Source organism: Cyprinodon tularosa, unplaced genomic scaffold, assembly GCF_016077235.1.
Source record: "Cyprinodon tularosa strain WSP-4 unplaced genomic scaffold, ASM1607723v1 ctg56, whole genome shotgun sequence".
NCBI classification, from domain to species: Eukaryota; Metazoa; Chordata; class Actinopteri; order Cyprinodontiformes; family Cyprinodontidae; genus Cyprinodon; species Cyprinodon tularosa.
The window spans coordinates 1,206,967-1,224,319 of NW_024039296.1; the positions used below are offsets into that span (position 1 = coordinate 1,206,967).

General features: G+C 39.4%; 1 protein-coding gene across 4 annotated transcripts; it reads left to right on the forward strand.

Annotated features, from left to right (window-relative positions):
• Nucleotides 1–432: 432 nt before the first annotated feature.
• Nucleotides 433–16,566, forward strand: panx2 (pannexin 2). Of its 4 annotated transcripts, none has more exons than XM_038305549.1 (6): nt 433–467; nt 6,426–7,112; nt 11,172–12,268; nt 12,575–12,710; nt 13,765–13,950; nt 14,044–16,566. In XM_038305549.1, the coding sequence occupies exons 2-6, from the start codon at nt 6,884–6,886 to the stop codon at nt 14,355–14,357; spliced, it is 1,962 nt and encodes a 653-aa protein (XP_038161477.1). In that variant the 5' UTR covers nt 433–467; nt 6,426–6,883; the 3' UTR covers nt 14,358–16,566. The 4 variants fall into 4 exon arrangements, with proteins under 4 accessions (XP_038161477.1, XP_038161478.1, XP_038161476.1 ...); XM_038305550.1 differs by lacking the exon at nt 433–467 and adding an exon at nt 1,433–1,623; XM_038305548.1 differs by lacking the exon at nt 433–467 and adding an exon at nt 1,796–1,880.
• Nucleotides 16,567–17,353: the final 787 nt, after the last annotated feature.

The following is a 17,353-nucleotide window of genomic DNA, read 5'->3' on the forward strand; positions in this document are numbered from 1 at the left end:
ATAGATAGATAGATAGATAGATAGATAGATAGATAGATAGATAGATAGATAGATAGATAGATAGATAGATAGATAGATAGATAGATAGATAGATAGATAGATAGATAGATAGATAGATAGATAGATAGATAGATAGATAGATAGATAGATAGATAGATAGATAGATAGATAGATAGATAGATAGACCGACCTCAAAAAGGGCCCACAGTTTTTTTTGTTTTTTTTTTAGGTACCAATATTATGAAAAGATTGCACTGTCAGGAAACTAAATCTTCAAGGCTTGTTGAAGGTTACATAAATATGAAGGAGGAGGGGTGAGGCAGAAGGAAGGAGCCTATATTTGGAAGCAGTGCGTGGTGAGGAGCGGATTCCCTTACTGGCAGAAGTCGGCTTGGGGTTTCATACTAATGGTTAGGCCCCACTTGGACACACTCAGACATTTACACAAGAGCAAAACGATCTCAGCAGTAAGCAGAAATGTTTCAGAGGCTGTAAACATACTCAAATCAAATATTTCCTTTATAAGTGTGCAGCGTGTTCTTTGATTTGACAGACAAGTGAGGCCTATAATTATTGATGAGAGGTAATTGATATGGATTCGTTTGTGAATTTTATTTGCTATTTCACGTCTAAGACTGAGTCTGTGTCTTAACTACAGCTTTTGTTCTATGCCAAACATATTCTCTGTTCTAGTGTGTACATTACTCTATAAGTTCTGTTTTTTTTCTGGCAAACATTAGTTAGTTCTTCATGTTTTTTCAACGTGAGAAGAGTTTTCCTTCTTCCAAACCTCACAGCAGTGTTTTCCAATAGGGCAGGCATTTAAATCAAAATTAAATGTAGCAGGAACATTCCGTCCTTTGAAAGTATTTTAGTGTTTTCTGAAAGCACATTAGGCATCCTGCCACCTGATCTCAGGGTGACATTACTTTGAAACTACTACTATTACTTTCTTGCCTTAACTCATCTCTACTTGTAGTTCAATATGAAAAACTTACATGGAAACAGAGGAAAATTAGAAGAATTTTATTGATACAATTATTTTAAGATTTTGGTGCTAAGACCTCAGCAGGAAACATTAGCGGGAATTTTTCTTTACCATGCATGAGCAGGTGTATGAGAACAGGGATGTTTCCCACAGGCCTGAAACTGGTGGTAGAGTGGAGATAGATGAAGTTGGTTCAGTCCAGAGACTGCTGGTTGGTGAGACGATCTGCTTGAGCTGTACTGGATTTTGCATGAACCTGTCCATGATGAGCAAGCAGGAAATGACAGTGGAGAGGAAAAACTCTCCTTTTGTAAGAAACCTCTGGCAGAACCAGGCTCAAATTGGAAAGGAAGTAAGAGTCCAGGAGGAATAACACTCTAATAGGGATGAGGTTGAAGAAACACCATGGAAAAGCTAGATGGAGCTTAGCTACGATTCAGGTGGGTTGAATCTGGGTCATCTGAGTCCAAATCAGACATACACAACCGCAGCTTGCCCTTTGGCTGGGTAGCAGGGTGATTCATGGAGTTGAAGTCTTTTGAAGATGAACTCTGATTGCTGATTGGGCTTCTTGGTGGTGCGGTTAAAAACTGATTGGCTTGCGATGGAGGATGATGAGCCTCTGATGGATGAGGGTAAGTAATTTAGTTTCAGTTGAACTTCTGCCTAAGCTTCATATAATGTTCTAGAGAGTGGAGTAGCTGAAATACATGAAAGACCTCTTTAAATGCCTAAACAGAATCGTAAGCTTTTGATATTACTATGGCGTTACTTTAAGAGTCAGAAGCACAAAAATCTAGGGTATTTTCTGATTGCTGATTGGGCTTCTTGGTGGTGCGGTTAAAAACTGATTGGCTTGCGATGGAGGATGATGAGCCTCTGATGGATGAGGGTAAGTAATTTAGTTTCAGTTGAACTTCTGCCTAAACTTCATATAATGTTCTAGAGAGTGGAGTAGCTGAAATACATGAAAGACCTCTTTAAATGCCTAAACAGAATCGTAAGCTTTTGATATTACTATGGCGTTACTTTAAGAGTCAGAAGCACAAAAATCTAGGGTATTGCTGAAAATTGCTGAGTAATGACGTCCTCTGATATGAAGTAGAAAACCGTTGTGTTGTTTCATTTTATTTATTAAATTTGGGAATAAATGCAGGGATGTTGTAATCTATGGAGCCCCTAAAGGGACATGGAGGAAAAAATAAACTTTTGCGAGATCCCGCAATACCTTTGCAAGATCTCGCAAAGGTATTGCTGGATCTCGCAAAAGTATTGCAGGATCTTGCAAAAGTTATTTATTCCCCTCCATGTCCCTTCAAGGGCTCTATAGTAATCTTTTCCTTACCAGAATCTGAAGAATGTTTCATTCTTAAGATTTAGGTTTCAGTATTAAAATGTCCTAAACTTGCTTGTTGTGTTATCAAATCACCTTAGATTAGTTAAAAGCCGTCTTAAAACCCCCCAAATTATTATTACTTACATGATGAGACTAAGTTTCTGATAACATTGCAGTCCAAACAATTCACTTTTTTTAATCTCATAAACCTTCCTCGAAACAGGAGGTTTAGGAAACCTCTTGATAATGCCTCATCCACAGACAGAAAGGCAAAGAACCAAGCTGCTGGCCACACTCGGAAGGTTTGAATGACAAGCATCTTTCCCTGTCGTCGTTTGCATGTGTCTTGCGGTCAGTCTCATTCTCAGATGATGGACATGCGGGATAAACCTATAAGTAGGCAAGAAAACGCAGTCATTGTCACGCAGCTATGGACCGAGCAAACAGGAGTTGGGCCGTACAGCCGGTCTGCAAGGCGTATAATCGATATTTGGAGTCAATAATGTGACAATTGGGGTGCTAAATTATCATGTTGAGTAGAAGATTGTCCCAGAAAGCTGCTTATTTTGTATTTCAATCTCAATGTTTGTATAGGCATATTCATTTGTTACAGGATGTAGCTCATTTCCCGTTTTTTTGTCTCGCCAACAAACCACTGCGCGTCTGTAATTCCACTTCAAACACTCAGAGAGCGGAAACAAAGATCCGCAGAATTTGTTTTTGAGGATGAGTCAAATACAGGGAGGGAGGGGGTGGATTGGGGAAGAAGGCTGGAGTCACCGGGGGAGGGTGGAGGGGGAGAAAAGGCGGAACAAACCGGTGCGCTCGGATACAAGCTGTAGCGTCTCGCCCGCACTGCAGATTAACTCTTACCGCGCCGGGAAGACACAGCTGGATTCGGTGAGTTATTTTCAAATTCTTATCTCTCTCATTCTCGCCGCCTGCAAATAGCAGTAGTTCGCTCCAGAGCAGCTGCGGTTTGGTCTCGTCTCACGCACACTCAAAGCACACGCATAAACATTTCAGCATACAAATCAAATCCATGTATTTGACGTTCAGCAGCCTTATCCCTGGTCGTGCGGGAGCTGTCCATTGCTCAGGTGCTGAAGCAGCTCGTCATCTACAGGCAAATGTAATTAACTGCAATGCAATGTCTCGGCAGAGGTGATGCCCTGGACTAATGGACCCCTTTTGGAAACAGCAGTTAGGATCCCAGCCTGCTGTGCTAACAAGGACATGATGATCTTTTTTTATGAGAAAAACAAAAAAACCTTATTTGTTCACTTTAAACACTTACTCACGCTAAAATTGTGGAAAGTGTGACCATGCTGATTTAGTTATCTCGGCTTGACATTTAGACATCCTAACCAGATGCCCTCATCCCACCTTAGAAGTTCTTCCATGTAATTTCGTCATCCAATCAATAATTAATGGAGAAACGGAAAGAGCTCCCCTCTCTGAGCTATTGTCCTGAAGTCTAACTTAGCCTCCTTTCACAGACAGCTGCACTAGTCAAACCGCCAAGCGGGGATGTCGTAGTAGCCAAAAAAAGTGGGATTCCCTATGTAAACACTGGTAACATTGCCCACCTGAGGTGCACAATCTGTTGGGCTGGAGCCGTGCCAGTGGCAAACAGACACCTCCTTAAATGTCTTTCTGCTCCTTTAAATATAAATTATGCAAACTTTTCATCTTCTCTGATTATTGTCATAGTCTTGCAGGATGCAGGTGAAACTAAAATTCATGTGGGGGGTTAAAGTGGAAGGCTGTTATCCCCAAAGGGAAATCTCATGCTCTCCTTAAGGAACAGTAATTATCCTTTGTCAGCATTAACATCAAATAATTGGCCCTTGATAATGCTTCTAAGGATTCTTCTGCTCACTATTAGGCTACAGAGGAGCACACTAATTGCTCTTTGCACTAGTGAAACCGCTACTTAATATTCTTTGATCTAGGATCTTAGGAGGATATTCCAGGATATACCAGTGTGTGCTATTAGAGGATTTTTGTGGAAGAGCTGTAATTTTATAAGAGCGAGAAGGAGAGATTCAGATATGCAACTGTTAATAAAAAGAAGAAGCAATGGCATATAGGGCTGGGTGAAAAAATTGATTTAATCGATTTTAAATATATTCCTTTACATTTTTGCAAAATCGATGTGTAGGGAATGAGATCGATTAGTTTAATAGTGACATGCGTGACGTTCACATTCAAATGAGCAAGCAGGTGTAAATGCCGACCCAAGTAACACACCGCTCAGCAAGCTGTCCCAACCGAAGTCTGATGTCTGGAACCATTTTGGGTTTAAAACAGCTAAAGATAATGTGCTGGATATGTAACATTAAGGTGACTTCCCCCTACATTGATAATGAGTGGCGCCTCTCATCTTGTGCTACAGACCATCAAGATGACTTCAATCCAGTCAGCTGCAAGTATAGCCAATAGGTTGACTAAAGACATTAATGGGGGCTGACCAGCAAACACCCTGTAGTTGTTACAGACAACGCTGCAAATATGCTTTGTGCAGTGAAGATAATGCAGCTCATGCATGTCTGCTGTGTCCCTACCGTGTCACGTCTGCTTGCTCGAGAGGCTTCACTTTTTCACAAACAAGTTTGCACTTTTGAGACTGTGTTTTTTCACATCTCAAGTTTTAACTGTCTGATTTACAAGTTTGAATTTTGTGTTTAATATGACAGGAAAAAATTAATTACATGAGTATTTTGAAACACAGTTGAACCGAAATTAATCGAATGATCGAATCGAAAGGAATAATTTAGAACGTATGAATCAAAATCGAATCGATTCAGGACTTTGGCCAAAATACCCAGCCATACATATAAAGGTACGATTAGTTAATGGTAAAATGGTGATGCATTCAATTTCCCTACAAAGGAGCTTCTCATAACTTTTATGTTAACCAACCCTGCTGCAGCAAGTGATCCTGCAGACAATTATGGCTCTTGACGTGCATTAGTTTAAACATTTACAATTGCATACATGAGAAAAAATGTAGGCGGACACTAAACATCTTGGATCACTTTAAGGGTTTTTTAGTAAGCACACAGTACATTTTGCAGTGTTAAAGTAACATTTTAAGAATGCATTTGGTCCCATTCAGAATTAGTGTTAAATTAGAACTCTACATAGCGTATATTTTACTTCAGTTGTTGTTTTAATAACTCTAAAGGAGTCAATGTACTTGGTCGCTGCATATTTAAGAGTGTGGAATTTACTGTGCATTCTTACCGCATCCATTGTCTAATCTTCATTGAAGAGTAGAGAAATAATTCTGATAGCATGTTCAAGATAAAAATATTTGACATTTTGGTGTCGATTTCAGTTTGAATCAGTTTTATATTTGTCTTTTCCTCTGTTCATTAAAAAAAAGGTTGTTTTTTATTTTAGGGGGGGGGGGGGGTATGCTTGAATTTGACAAAGATACAAGGATACAATAGGTAGGATTAGATAAGATAGGATTTCTTACAAAAAACAACCAAAACATTATTGTTTCACAGCTAAGTTCGAAAAATCAATCGTCAGGTCATCCATTATTCATAGCTCTTTGGATCTGGTCTTTATGGAGATGCAGCAAAATGCTGTGGGAAACTAACACTCTGTATCATCAAAGTGTTGAAAATTGAAGTTCGCAGACACTCTCCACCCAGCCTTAGTGAGCTTAAGCAATTGTGTTAAAAATAATGAACAAATATCTTTTCTCTAGGGCTTAAAATAGATACACACTTAAAAACACATTACTAAAATATTTCTCAACACTGTTTCGTTCCGCTTTACCATTATGCACTAGTTTTTAGAGAGTCTGTCATATGTACTATATGAACCCGGAATACAAAGTGTTAAAGTCTCTAGTAACATAAAAAACGTTTCCATACTTAGGTATGTTGTCTGGAAAATGTATTGGAATTACCTGTTCTTAATCGAAACATATCGTTTTAGACTCTGAAATATAATATTTTCCTAAAAATTTACTTTGATTAAGAGCAGCATTAAAATAATAGCAACATTCTTTATTTCTGTATAATTTAATTTGAAAAAAAACAACAACTAACTTTTACACCTAACTTCTTATTTGTCTTGTAGGAAAGGACTGGGATAGCTTCCTCTTTCCAATGATCACCTAACCACCCTTCAGCCTGTGATTACTGTTCCTTTGAGGCACAAGAGCTCTTCCTAAACTCAGGTTATTTCTCAACCTGTCACATAAAGAGCTTGTGGACTGCAGCCAGACTCTGTGGAGATGGGACAAAACAAAGGGATGTACCTGGTGGACGCTGATTGAGAGAAGTGCTTCTAACCCTTATGTTGGTTGTTTTACAAAAGTTGAACAACATGCAACTGCTGAGCAAAGTTTGAACGTCACCATACCTCTAGGAACTACCACTTTCTCACATATGCTGACGTGGGCTTACAGTAGCCACACATTTCTGTGTGTATGTTTGCTTTACAGCATCTTGGCAAGTATCTAAACACAAGAGGGAGCGTCGGGTCTTGCCTCATTTGCCGGAGAGGATTTGTAGAGAACATCCTTCTGTTTCCGCATGCAGAATATCCTTGATCAGAACTTAGACATGGCCACAGCGCTACTTGCTGGCGAAAAGCTGAAGGAGCTTATCATGCCAGGCTCCTCTCAGGATGAGAAGGGTGGGGCACTGGCTGGCCTCATGGTGCAGCTCAAACTGGAGCTGCCATTTGATCGGGTTGTTACTATAGGGACAGTCATCATCCCCATCCTGTTGGTCACACTTGTCTTCACAAGAAACTTTGCAGGTGGGTGGCTCAGCCACTAGAGGGGGTATGTGTTAAAGTGACAACAAAAGTTTTTCTTTTTTAACATACTCTTTTTGACAGTTCACAAGAACATGTCTGAGTTTACATACAATGTCTCACAAAGCATTGAAAGAAAGTCTGATATTTTGTCATGTTACAACCACAAAATTTAATTTAATTTGACAGGGTTTTAGGTAATAGACCGACTCAAAACAGTTCATAGTTGTAAAGAAGAAGGGACATATTTCAAAGTCAAAAAGATATACAAGAATTTTGGGTAATTTTCAAGCCCCTTTACACAGATACTCCACAATACAATTAGCACAACCAGATGCCTTAAGAAGAAACCTATTTAGAATCCATAGGTGTGCATGACCACTTTTTCTACAATTACATTGTAAATGCAAGCATGGCCACGGGAAGTGGGGGTACTGAGGGTGCTGCACAATCCCCTAGTGGAGAGAGGGAGATTTAAAGAAAATGTTTTAAAAATACTTTGCACAATTTATACATTTCTTAAGAATATTTTGGGAAATGATTTTTGCCTTATTTATTTTACTATTATATGTGTAGCTAGAGCGTGGTATCCTGCTTGCAGCAGCAGACTAGTAAATTTACATAGAAACGAGGAGGAAATATAGCACAGAAACGCATTTCGGATTTGTCGCTTATGAATGACTTTCTCTCTACGACCTCAACATTTGGACACCTGTAAAAGAGCAGGGCACCCTGCCTGTAGCCCTGACTGTGGCTCAATTCGCACTATTCATGCAGTTTAAAGTATCCATAGTATTTTAGAGTTTTATTTTGGTCTTGTGTTCTTTGTGTAATGGAGAACTGTTCAACAACGTTTAAATAGTATAATAATATAATTATTTCCTTTGGGTTTGCGTTTGTGTGACATAAACACAGTGACTCGGGCTCATGCCAGCTGACCAAATCTACATTGTTATAATGTTATTGTGAAGTTGAATTAATAACTTATACATTCACCTGAGAACTGATGAGGTCTGTGTGTTACAGACCCTGGTGGCGTGCACCGAAGTTTATATGACAATAAAGTAGTGAATCTCAATCTATTTACTTATTTATTTTAATTTTATTTTAAATAGGCCTATAGGTTCATTTTCTAAAAAAATAAAAAATAAAAAAATCACAGCACCCCTTGTTCAAAAGTACTTCCAACGGCCCTGGCCGCAGGGCATGTGTAAAATGTTGCCTACAGTATTTAATATCATACCACTGATATCTGGTCATTTATCTTTGCAGAGAGCTCAAGCTTAATTAATATGTTGTAAAAATATTATTATTGTTGTTGTTGTTATTATTCATAAATTCATAGATTATTTATTAATAAATTATTATCCATTCATAATCATAATAGATACATGAAATTAATATGTGTTCATCTAAAATATTCAATTGCTGCTCTGGATGTTTGTGAAGAGTTAAATATCCCCTCCATTCTCATGTCTTCTTGCTGCCTATGATTGATAGTTTTTCTTCCAGCATTGTCTTTTAGTTAGCTCCCTCTGCTTTCTCTGGAGAGCCTCCCCACAGCATTTCTTAATACGTAGGTGTTTCTTTTGGTTTTCTCTTGTGTTCCCCTTTGAGTATGTGGTTAGAAAACATATTATTGTATATTTAGTTGTTAAATACTTTCATTACTGTTTTAATATATTTTGTGTTCTTTCATATATAAATTGATTTATATTCTTTTATTCTAATCTCAGGATTTTCCCTTTTGGTTTAAAGAACCTCTTGGATTTTAGTATAGCTCCCTATCTGCCAATTACTCCCGCTCTCTCAGTATTCCTGCTTTAATTCTTCTAAAGCTGTTCCAGTTAGCTCATTTGTTTTGTATTTTACTCTTGCTGGGTTCTGTAGTTGCTCTGCTATGTCCCATGTTCTTTTTTACCTGTGGGATTCCCTATAAGATTTATTATATTTTATTAAAACCTCTGTTCTTTTCTTAGTCATTCTCTGCATATGGGATAAACATGACACAGCATAATTCTTAATACACATTGTTGAACCTTGGGGATATTTTATAGGGGTCTGTATTCTATTAAGTTTTCCAACACACATAGCATTTTGAGTACTGTACCTACATAATGTCTAGTTTTGCTCTCATTAGACCACCTTTGTACACATGTTATCTCTGCCCTCTACAATACTTGCAACAAACTACAAATTAACTGCTCAAGACTTTGTTTTAACCATGGGCCTCTTGGCTGCTTCATTGATTAGTACTGTCCTTACCCAGCCTGTCATTTTACATTAACAATCATGTCTTTGTGGGTTTGCAGTTGTTTCCAGTGTATTTCTATTTTTTATATTGATTGAACTGTAGCCTACAACACCAGATATTGAAGCATGTAGAATTGTTTTATAACCTAAAGCTGTTTTGAGCTAACATCATTTTGATTTATCTGTATGCATTGTTCCATGATTTTCTTGATTCTTTTTGTTCACTAATGCTTTCTAACAAACCTGCAAGGACTTTATAGAACAGCTATCTCTTCTCGTTGTCTTCCGATTTATCTGGGAATGGGTTGCCCTACGATAGACTGATGACCTGTCCAAGGTGTACCCCGCCTCTTGCCCATTGACAGCTGGAGATACGCACCAGCACCCCTTGCGACTTCACCCGGGATAAGCGTGACGGAAAATGGATGGATGGGCTCAGGTGCAGCAGTCTCAGCAGACACTACCAGACTTCCCTCTCTACAGACAGCTTGTCCAGCTCTGCTGGGGGAAGCCTGAGGTTCTCCCAGGCAAGCTGAGAGACTCTCTTGTCCTGGGTGTCCTGGGTCGTCCCCTGGGCCTCCTCCCGGTGGGACATGCCTGAAACAGCTCATAAGGGGGGCATACAGGGGGCTTCCCGAAAAAGATGTCCATGCCACCTCAGCTGACTCCTTTCGATGAGAAGGAGAAGCAGCTCTACTCCAAGCCTCCCCCAAATGACCAACCTACTCACCTTATTTCCAAGGGAGAGCCCAGCCACCCTGCTGAGAAAGCTATTTTCGGCCACTTATATCCAGGATCTCGTTCTTTTGGTCATGATCCAGAGGGTAGGGACGTAGAAAAGTTTTGCCTTTTTTCTCAGCTCTCTCTTCACCATGACAGACTGATGCATTATAGTAGCAGCCACATACTATTTTGTGTTGGTCTAACATCACTTCATATAAAATTGGTTGCAGCATAAAATTGGTTGTATCATAATGGTTATGGTAAAATATAACATTGTTTCAGAGTGTTTGACTGTATTTAAGGTGATGTTTACATGACCAGTTTGTTTCTGAGAAAATTCAAACAAAATATAGTTTTGATGATGCAAAAAATGTAATATTTTGTTGAAAGTAGGTTTAAGAAGGAGTTTGGCCAAAATACAGTTTAAAATCAATGACTGATGCAAATGCTAGCTTGATGCTGAGTCAGGCTCTCAGCTGCAGTGTTTATTCAGCTGGGAATGAAAATGAAGCAGCAGAACAATGTGGGAGTTCAGACAGTCTAAGGATTGACGGTATGTTAGAGTTAGAGACAAAAAAAAGCAATTTCATTAAAAAAAATCTTAAATGTCACAAAGATAAACAGAGACCAAATTAAACATTGAATTCCAATGTATTGTTAACATGGGCAGAGAAAATGTTTGGCAGACCATACTTCTTAGGTTCTCTTTTTGAACATGAAAGATAGATATTATATCAAAACGCAGAATGTCTCTGGTTAAGGTTTTAGTATTCAGCAGATGAATGACACAAAAATGCTCAGAGCTATAATATGATTAGAGAAAATAGCAATTTGTCATTTTCATAAAAATCGAAACAATTCCTTCAAGAAAATGTGGATTTCAGAGTAGAACTAAATAAAAGACAGGCACTTTAAACATTTGTGTTATCCATATGCAATATTTTTCCAGTGGTTATATTACTTTATACAGACTTTGATGTACACTATAGCATGATATTGGTACTTTACTGTTTCAGCTCAAACATTTAAGTATCATAATAAATCAGAAAATATATATTGACCCAAATATTTCTTTTCTTTTTTCAGAGGAATCTATATACTGTTACACACCGCACAACTTCACCCGAGACCAGGCACTTTATGCGAGGGGCTACTGCTGGACAGAGCTTTGTGATGCTAATCTTGGAGTGGACCTGTTTGAACATAAATTCCTGCCCTATGCCCTCCTTGCCTTTGCTGGGATCATGTACATTCCTGCCTTAGGTTGGGAGTTCCTTGCGTCTACGCGGCTAACTTCAGAGCTCAATTTCCTGCTTCAAGAGATTGATAACTGCTACCACAGAGCTGCTGAAGGCAGAGCCCCCAAGATTGAGAAGCAGATTCAGTCCAAAGGCCCTGGTATAACTGAACGGGAAAGGAGAGAGATTATAGAAAATGCAGAGAAGGAGAAAAGTCCAGAGCAAAATCTTTTTGAAAAATACCTTGAGAGACGAGGCGAAAGTAACTTTTTGGCTAAGATTTACCTAGCTCGCCATCTAGCTATCATGTGCCTCAGCTCTATTCCCATTTCCTACCTGAGTGCATACTATGCACGGCAAAGGCAGAATGAGTTTACTTGTGCACTAGGCCAGCCCCCAGACATCAGCAGCTACCCAGAGTTAAAGCTTAATGTCAACTGCAAGCTCCCTGCTGTGCAGCTGCAACGTATCATGGCTGTGGTAGACTTAGCCCTGCTATGTACTATGAACTTCATCATCCTGCTAAATTTGTTGCATTTGTTTGTGGTGCGCAAGTCTAATTTTGTTTTTGACAAACTTAATAAAGTCGGGATCAAGACAAAGCGACGATGGCAGAAGTCTCCGTTCTGTGACATCAACATTCTGGCCATGTTTTGTAATGAGAACAGGGACCACATTAAGTCTCTCAACCGGCTGGACTTCATAACTAATGAGAGTGATCTCATGTATGACAATGTGGTCAGGCAACTGTTGGCTGCACTTGCACAGTCCAACCATGACGTCACACCTACTGTGAGGGAATCTGGGATACAGACCATTGATCCCAACATGGACCCTTCAGATATTGGGGTAGGAGAGATAGCTGGGGAACCGCTGGTCATCAAACGTCCCCGAAAGAAGATCAAATGGATACCAAGCTCAAACCCTCTTCCTCAGCCATTTAAGGTAAGGCAGTCACTGCTGAACACAGCTCACATTTTTCTTGTATTTCAGAATTCATTGAACATCACCATACCAACATTCCAATTGGGCATAAATGCAGCTACTATTGAAAACGAATGAAGATGTATCATTGAAACTATTTTACAGAACAATATAGATCAACATGCTCTCAGCTCAGGAAACCTTTGATTTAGAGTCCATTAAAAACTTATGAAATGTGCCTGAGGTTCCTAACTGTTGTTTTTGGCTCTTGAAATGGGAGCTATTTAAACAATAAAAAATTCACCTCTTCTCTGTCTGCTAATCAAGGAGCCGCTTACCATGACCCGCTTGGAGAATAACACTAAGCCTGAAAAGCCCAAACCACTCAGACGGAAAAACATGGCAGACAGCCTCATTGCACCACTGCTGGACAGTAAAAGCACACAGCATCCTTCAACTAAAGGTATTCTGTCTTCTGTCTATGACATGACAAGAGCAAATTTATGGTTCTCCACAATTATCTGAATCTCTGATATAGATATGCAACAAGCCTATACCAAAAACATATCACGCTTATTTGCAGTAGTATAATATCCATTCAAAATTTTAAAAATGATAATTTAATTGGGGAAAACCCACAAATTTTCCAAGCATTTTTTTACCTTTAAAAAGACATTATGTAAGTTTTTAATAAAAAAATATGTTATAAACAGACTTTATATTTGACCCTTTACTACTTAAACATTATTTGATGAGCAGGTGGACACCTCAGTTGTTAAGTGTCTGAGGTGTCCACCTGCATCTGTTAGCTTGTAGCATATATTCCTGAATTTACTTCAGGTCGAAAGTTCCCGCGCTATTCAGCAGCTGTAACTTAAAGCTGTTCAATCGGTTAGACCTTGCAAACAATCTAAGCGTTAAATTGGAGATGGATTTTGTGGATACCCAGAAATGACTCAGTTCTCCTCAGACACCAAAGGCAAGTCAATGTAGGTTAAAAAAAAAAACCTTGTCAAGTACGAGCACGAGCTATGAGAACAAACAGCAGAGTGCTGCAGACCTGTGTTTTGGCTTAAGGGGGCAGTATTATTAGAAAACCTCGGAATGCCTCTTTAAATGGACAAGTTTAGCACTTTTCATTAGTTATCCATGACTTCCAATTTTCATAAGGCTCTATTACCTTAGATATACTTATAATGGGATTCAACTAAGGTTGCTGATCTTCATAAGTCACTAAATAAGTTCTTAATATTACTAAAATCTGAGCAAGAATTTTAAAGTACATTTAAAAATGTAAAAATTAACACAGGATGAGAACCTAAACTTATTTTGTCATAACTTACAGTTTTAATCAGTAACAGAAGTAAAAAATAAATGAATAAAATTCCATGACCTCTTGTTTGATATTTGTACTAAGGAATGACATCCTAGAGGTCCCCAGGTCTACCTTATGGTACATTTTCACCAGTGACATTCAGATTCTTTTTAAACCAGACAGCTTTTTTTCTAATCTACAGACATCAGTGGAATGGAGAAGAAACATGCACGAAACCTGTCTCTGGATATCCACCCGTACATGCTGACAAGCCGCAAGCCAAAGGTGGAGGTCTCAACCGTTGAACCACTACCATCAGAACACAACATGGATACTGTTTACCTAGAAGGCACTCACACTATTGTTCATGTCTCCTGTGCCATGACAGGTATGCCCTACAATAGGTTGGTGCTGATACTGGATTAACATTTATTAGAACATTCTGAATGTGAAGTTCAACTCATGACTTTTATCTTTTCAGAGCCTAAGATTAGTTCCCCAGTATCAACCACTGCTGCCTTTTCTACAGTAACTCTGCCCTCCACTACATATGTGAATGGAGTGAGCCCCAACCCTCCCTCTAGTGAAGACGCACTCAGTCCCAAGTCATCCCCTGCACTTATGGAGCCTCTTGCTCCAGCTGACAACACTGAGCCACCTCTCCTGACCAAAGTCCCCACAAGCAAGCTTCGGAATATTCATCACACCCTTTTTGAAGAAGAAGAGGATGAAGAAAATAGGAGAGGCCGGTTGGGAGAAAGACCTGGGGAGCTCATTGCTGCTGGAGAATGTTGAAAAGTACACCATACACTCAACAAAAGTATAAACGCCACACTTTTGGTTTTGCTCTCTTTTTTTATGAGGTTAACTCAAAGATTTAAAACTTTTTCCACATACACAAATTTACAATTTCCCTCAAATATTGTTAACAAACCAGTCTAAATCTGTGATAGTTAGTACTTCTCCTTTGCTGAGATAATCCATCTATATCACCATGATTAGTGCAGAGGTGCGCCTTAGAGTGCCCACAATAAAAGACCACAATTAAAGGTACAGTTTTGTCACACAGCACAATGCCACAGATGTCGCCATGGATGATGGAGCATGCAATTGGCATGCTGACAGCAGGAATGTCAACCAGAGCTGTTGCTTGTGTATTGAATGTTCATTTCTCTACCTTAAGTCATCTCCAAAGGCATTTCAGAGAATTTGCCAGTACAACCAACCAGTCTCACAATTGCAGACCACGTGTAACCACACCAGCCCACGACCTCTACACCCAGCATGTTCAACCTCCAAGATTGTCTGAGACCAGCCACTTGGACAGCTGCAGAAACAATTGGTTTACATAACCAACAAATTTCTGCACAATCTGTCAGAAACCGTCTCAGGGAAGCTCATCTGCATGCTTGTCGCCCTCATCGGGGTCTCCGTCTGACTCCAGTTCATCGTCATAACATACTTGAGCCGGCAAATGCTCACATTCACTGGTGTCTGGAACGTTGGAGAGGTGTTCTCTTCACAGATGAATCCTGGTTTACACTGTTCAGGGTAGATGGCAGACAGCGTGTGTTGCCTTGTGTGGATGAGTGGTTTTCTGATGTCAATGTTGTGGATTGAGTGTCCCATGGTGGTGATGGGGTTATGGTATGCCCAGGCATCTGTTATGAATGAAAAACACAGGTGCATTTTATTGATGGAATTTTGAATGCACAGAGATACCGTGACGAGATCCTGAGGCCCATTGTTGTGCAATACATCCAAAAACATCCCCTCTTGATGCAGCAGGATATTGCACGGCCCCGTCTTCCAAGGATCTGTACACAATTCTTGAAAGCTGAAAATGTCCCAGTTCTTAAATGACCGGCATACTCACCGGAGATGTTACCCATTGTGCTTGTTTAGGATGTTCTGAATTGGCATATTCGACAGCGTGTACCAGTTCCTGCCAATATCCAGCAACTTCACACAGCCATTGAAGAGGAGTGAACCAACATTCCACAGGCCTTTTGGCATCCTGTTCAACCCTATGTGAAGGAGACGTGTTGCACTTCCCACCAATAAAATAAAACTGTACCTTTCAGATTGGCCTTTTATTATGGGCAGTCTAAAGGCTGATTTATACTCAGAAACCAGGTCATCTGCGTGTGTTGCAGTTAACGCAGATATGCCCCCGCCCCTTCCACAGACACTCTGGTGCACCTCTCCGAAATTGTAGGTGACTGCAGACAGTGTCGCAGACATGAGGCCTCTGATTGGTCAAATCTACATCCCCTCACAAATATGCATATTTCCTGTTTGGTATCTTACTGGCTTGTTCAGGTTATATGACCGCCATTGTGGAATACGACTCGTGAAGATCGACTTGCTAGAAGAGCAAGGTGCGCAAGAATGCTGAGACCTGGATCCCCGCTCTTTTTCACCCTCATGTCCCTCCATTGTTGCACAAACTTACCTCTTGTATTTTTCCACTTCCTCACTGCCTTGGCCGTATCTAGACCCACAGCTAGTTTGTGATTGTCCCTCTTGTGTTGTGCCGTGGAATGACATAAGACCATCCTTCAAAATTGGACATAAATCAAAAATATCTGCGTCATACCTGCGATAAGCTCACTGCGACACACTGCTGCAGGAGTATAACCAGCCCTTAAGGCACAGCTGTGCACTATTCATGGTGTCTAATCAGCATCTTGATATGGCACACCTGCGAGGTGGGATTGATTATCTCAGCAAAAGAGAAGTGCTCACTATCATAGATTTAGACTGCTTTGTGAACAATATTTGAAGTAAATGGTTATATTGTGTATGTGGAAAAAGTTTTAGATCTTTGAGTTCTTCTCATAAAAAATGGGAGCAAATCCAAATTTGTTGCTTTCATATTTTTGTTGAGTGTACTTCAGAACTGTGTGATCACAAATGCAACAATCCCCTATTTCTCATCTCCTTCTACTCATATCAATTCATGTGACTGGTGTCCTGGGCAGCAGAATGCAAGAAAATGATAATGGCATATGAAAAAAAAAACATTTCTGGATGACAAAATATGTGATTTGTTGAAGGAAATGATGTCATCTTCATGCCTCAGGATGACCTTGCTCAGCTTTCACCCACCAATGAAACCAGCAGCGATAAATTATAAAACAGGGTGCTAAAGAGCAGGGTAAACACCTATAATTAAAAAAGGCACAAGGTGAAGAAACATGTTAAGATTTTTAAAATAAAAAAATGAAAGACACCTCCATATCCCCTACAGACTCCAATATGGAAAGAAATTTCTTTAGAACACATACTAGGACTTTGTCCCCTAATCCCTCTAGCTGAGTAGACACGTAGCTCATGCAATACAGCTGTTGAGATCTGCACAAATAATATGCAAATGTTCACTATATATATGTGGCAATAATGTATGCGCTTTGAGCATATTACTTCACACAATGTTTTAACTTGGTATATGCTTCAAATCTAAAACATTTCATAGCTTTCCATTTTTAATTAGCAATACAATGGATATTTCACTATATGCACACATCCTTTATCAGTAAGTTAGCACATTATTGGATTGTAAGAGGGCTAAGAGTAGTAACACAGGTATAGTGCCTTGTAAAAGTACTCATATCTTTGGACATTTTTTTTTCTCAAGTTAGAATCTTAAACTTTAATTAAAATTGTATGCCTTGAAACAACCCAAAGTAGTGGATGGATTCTGATAGAAGCCTGTTTAATTTATTTATACATAATATAAATACAACAGGTACTATGGGAAGTTATTTAGACCCTGAAGAGAATCATTT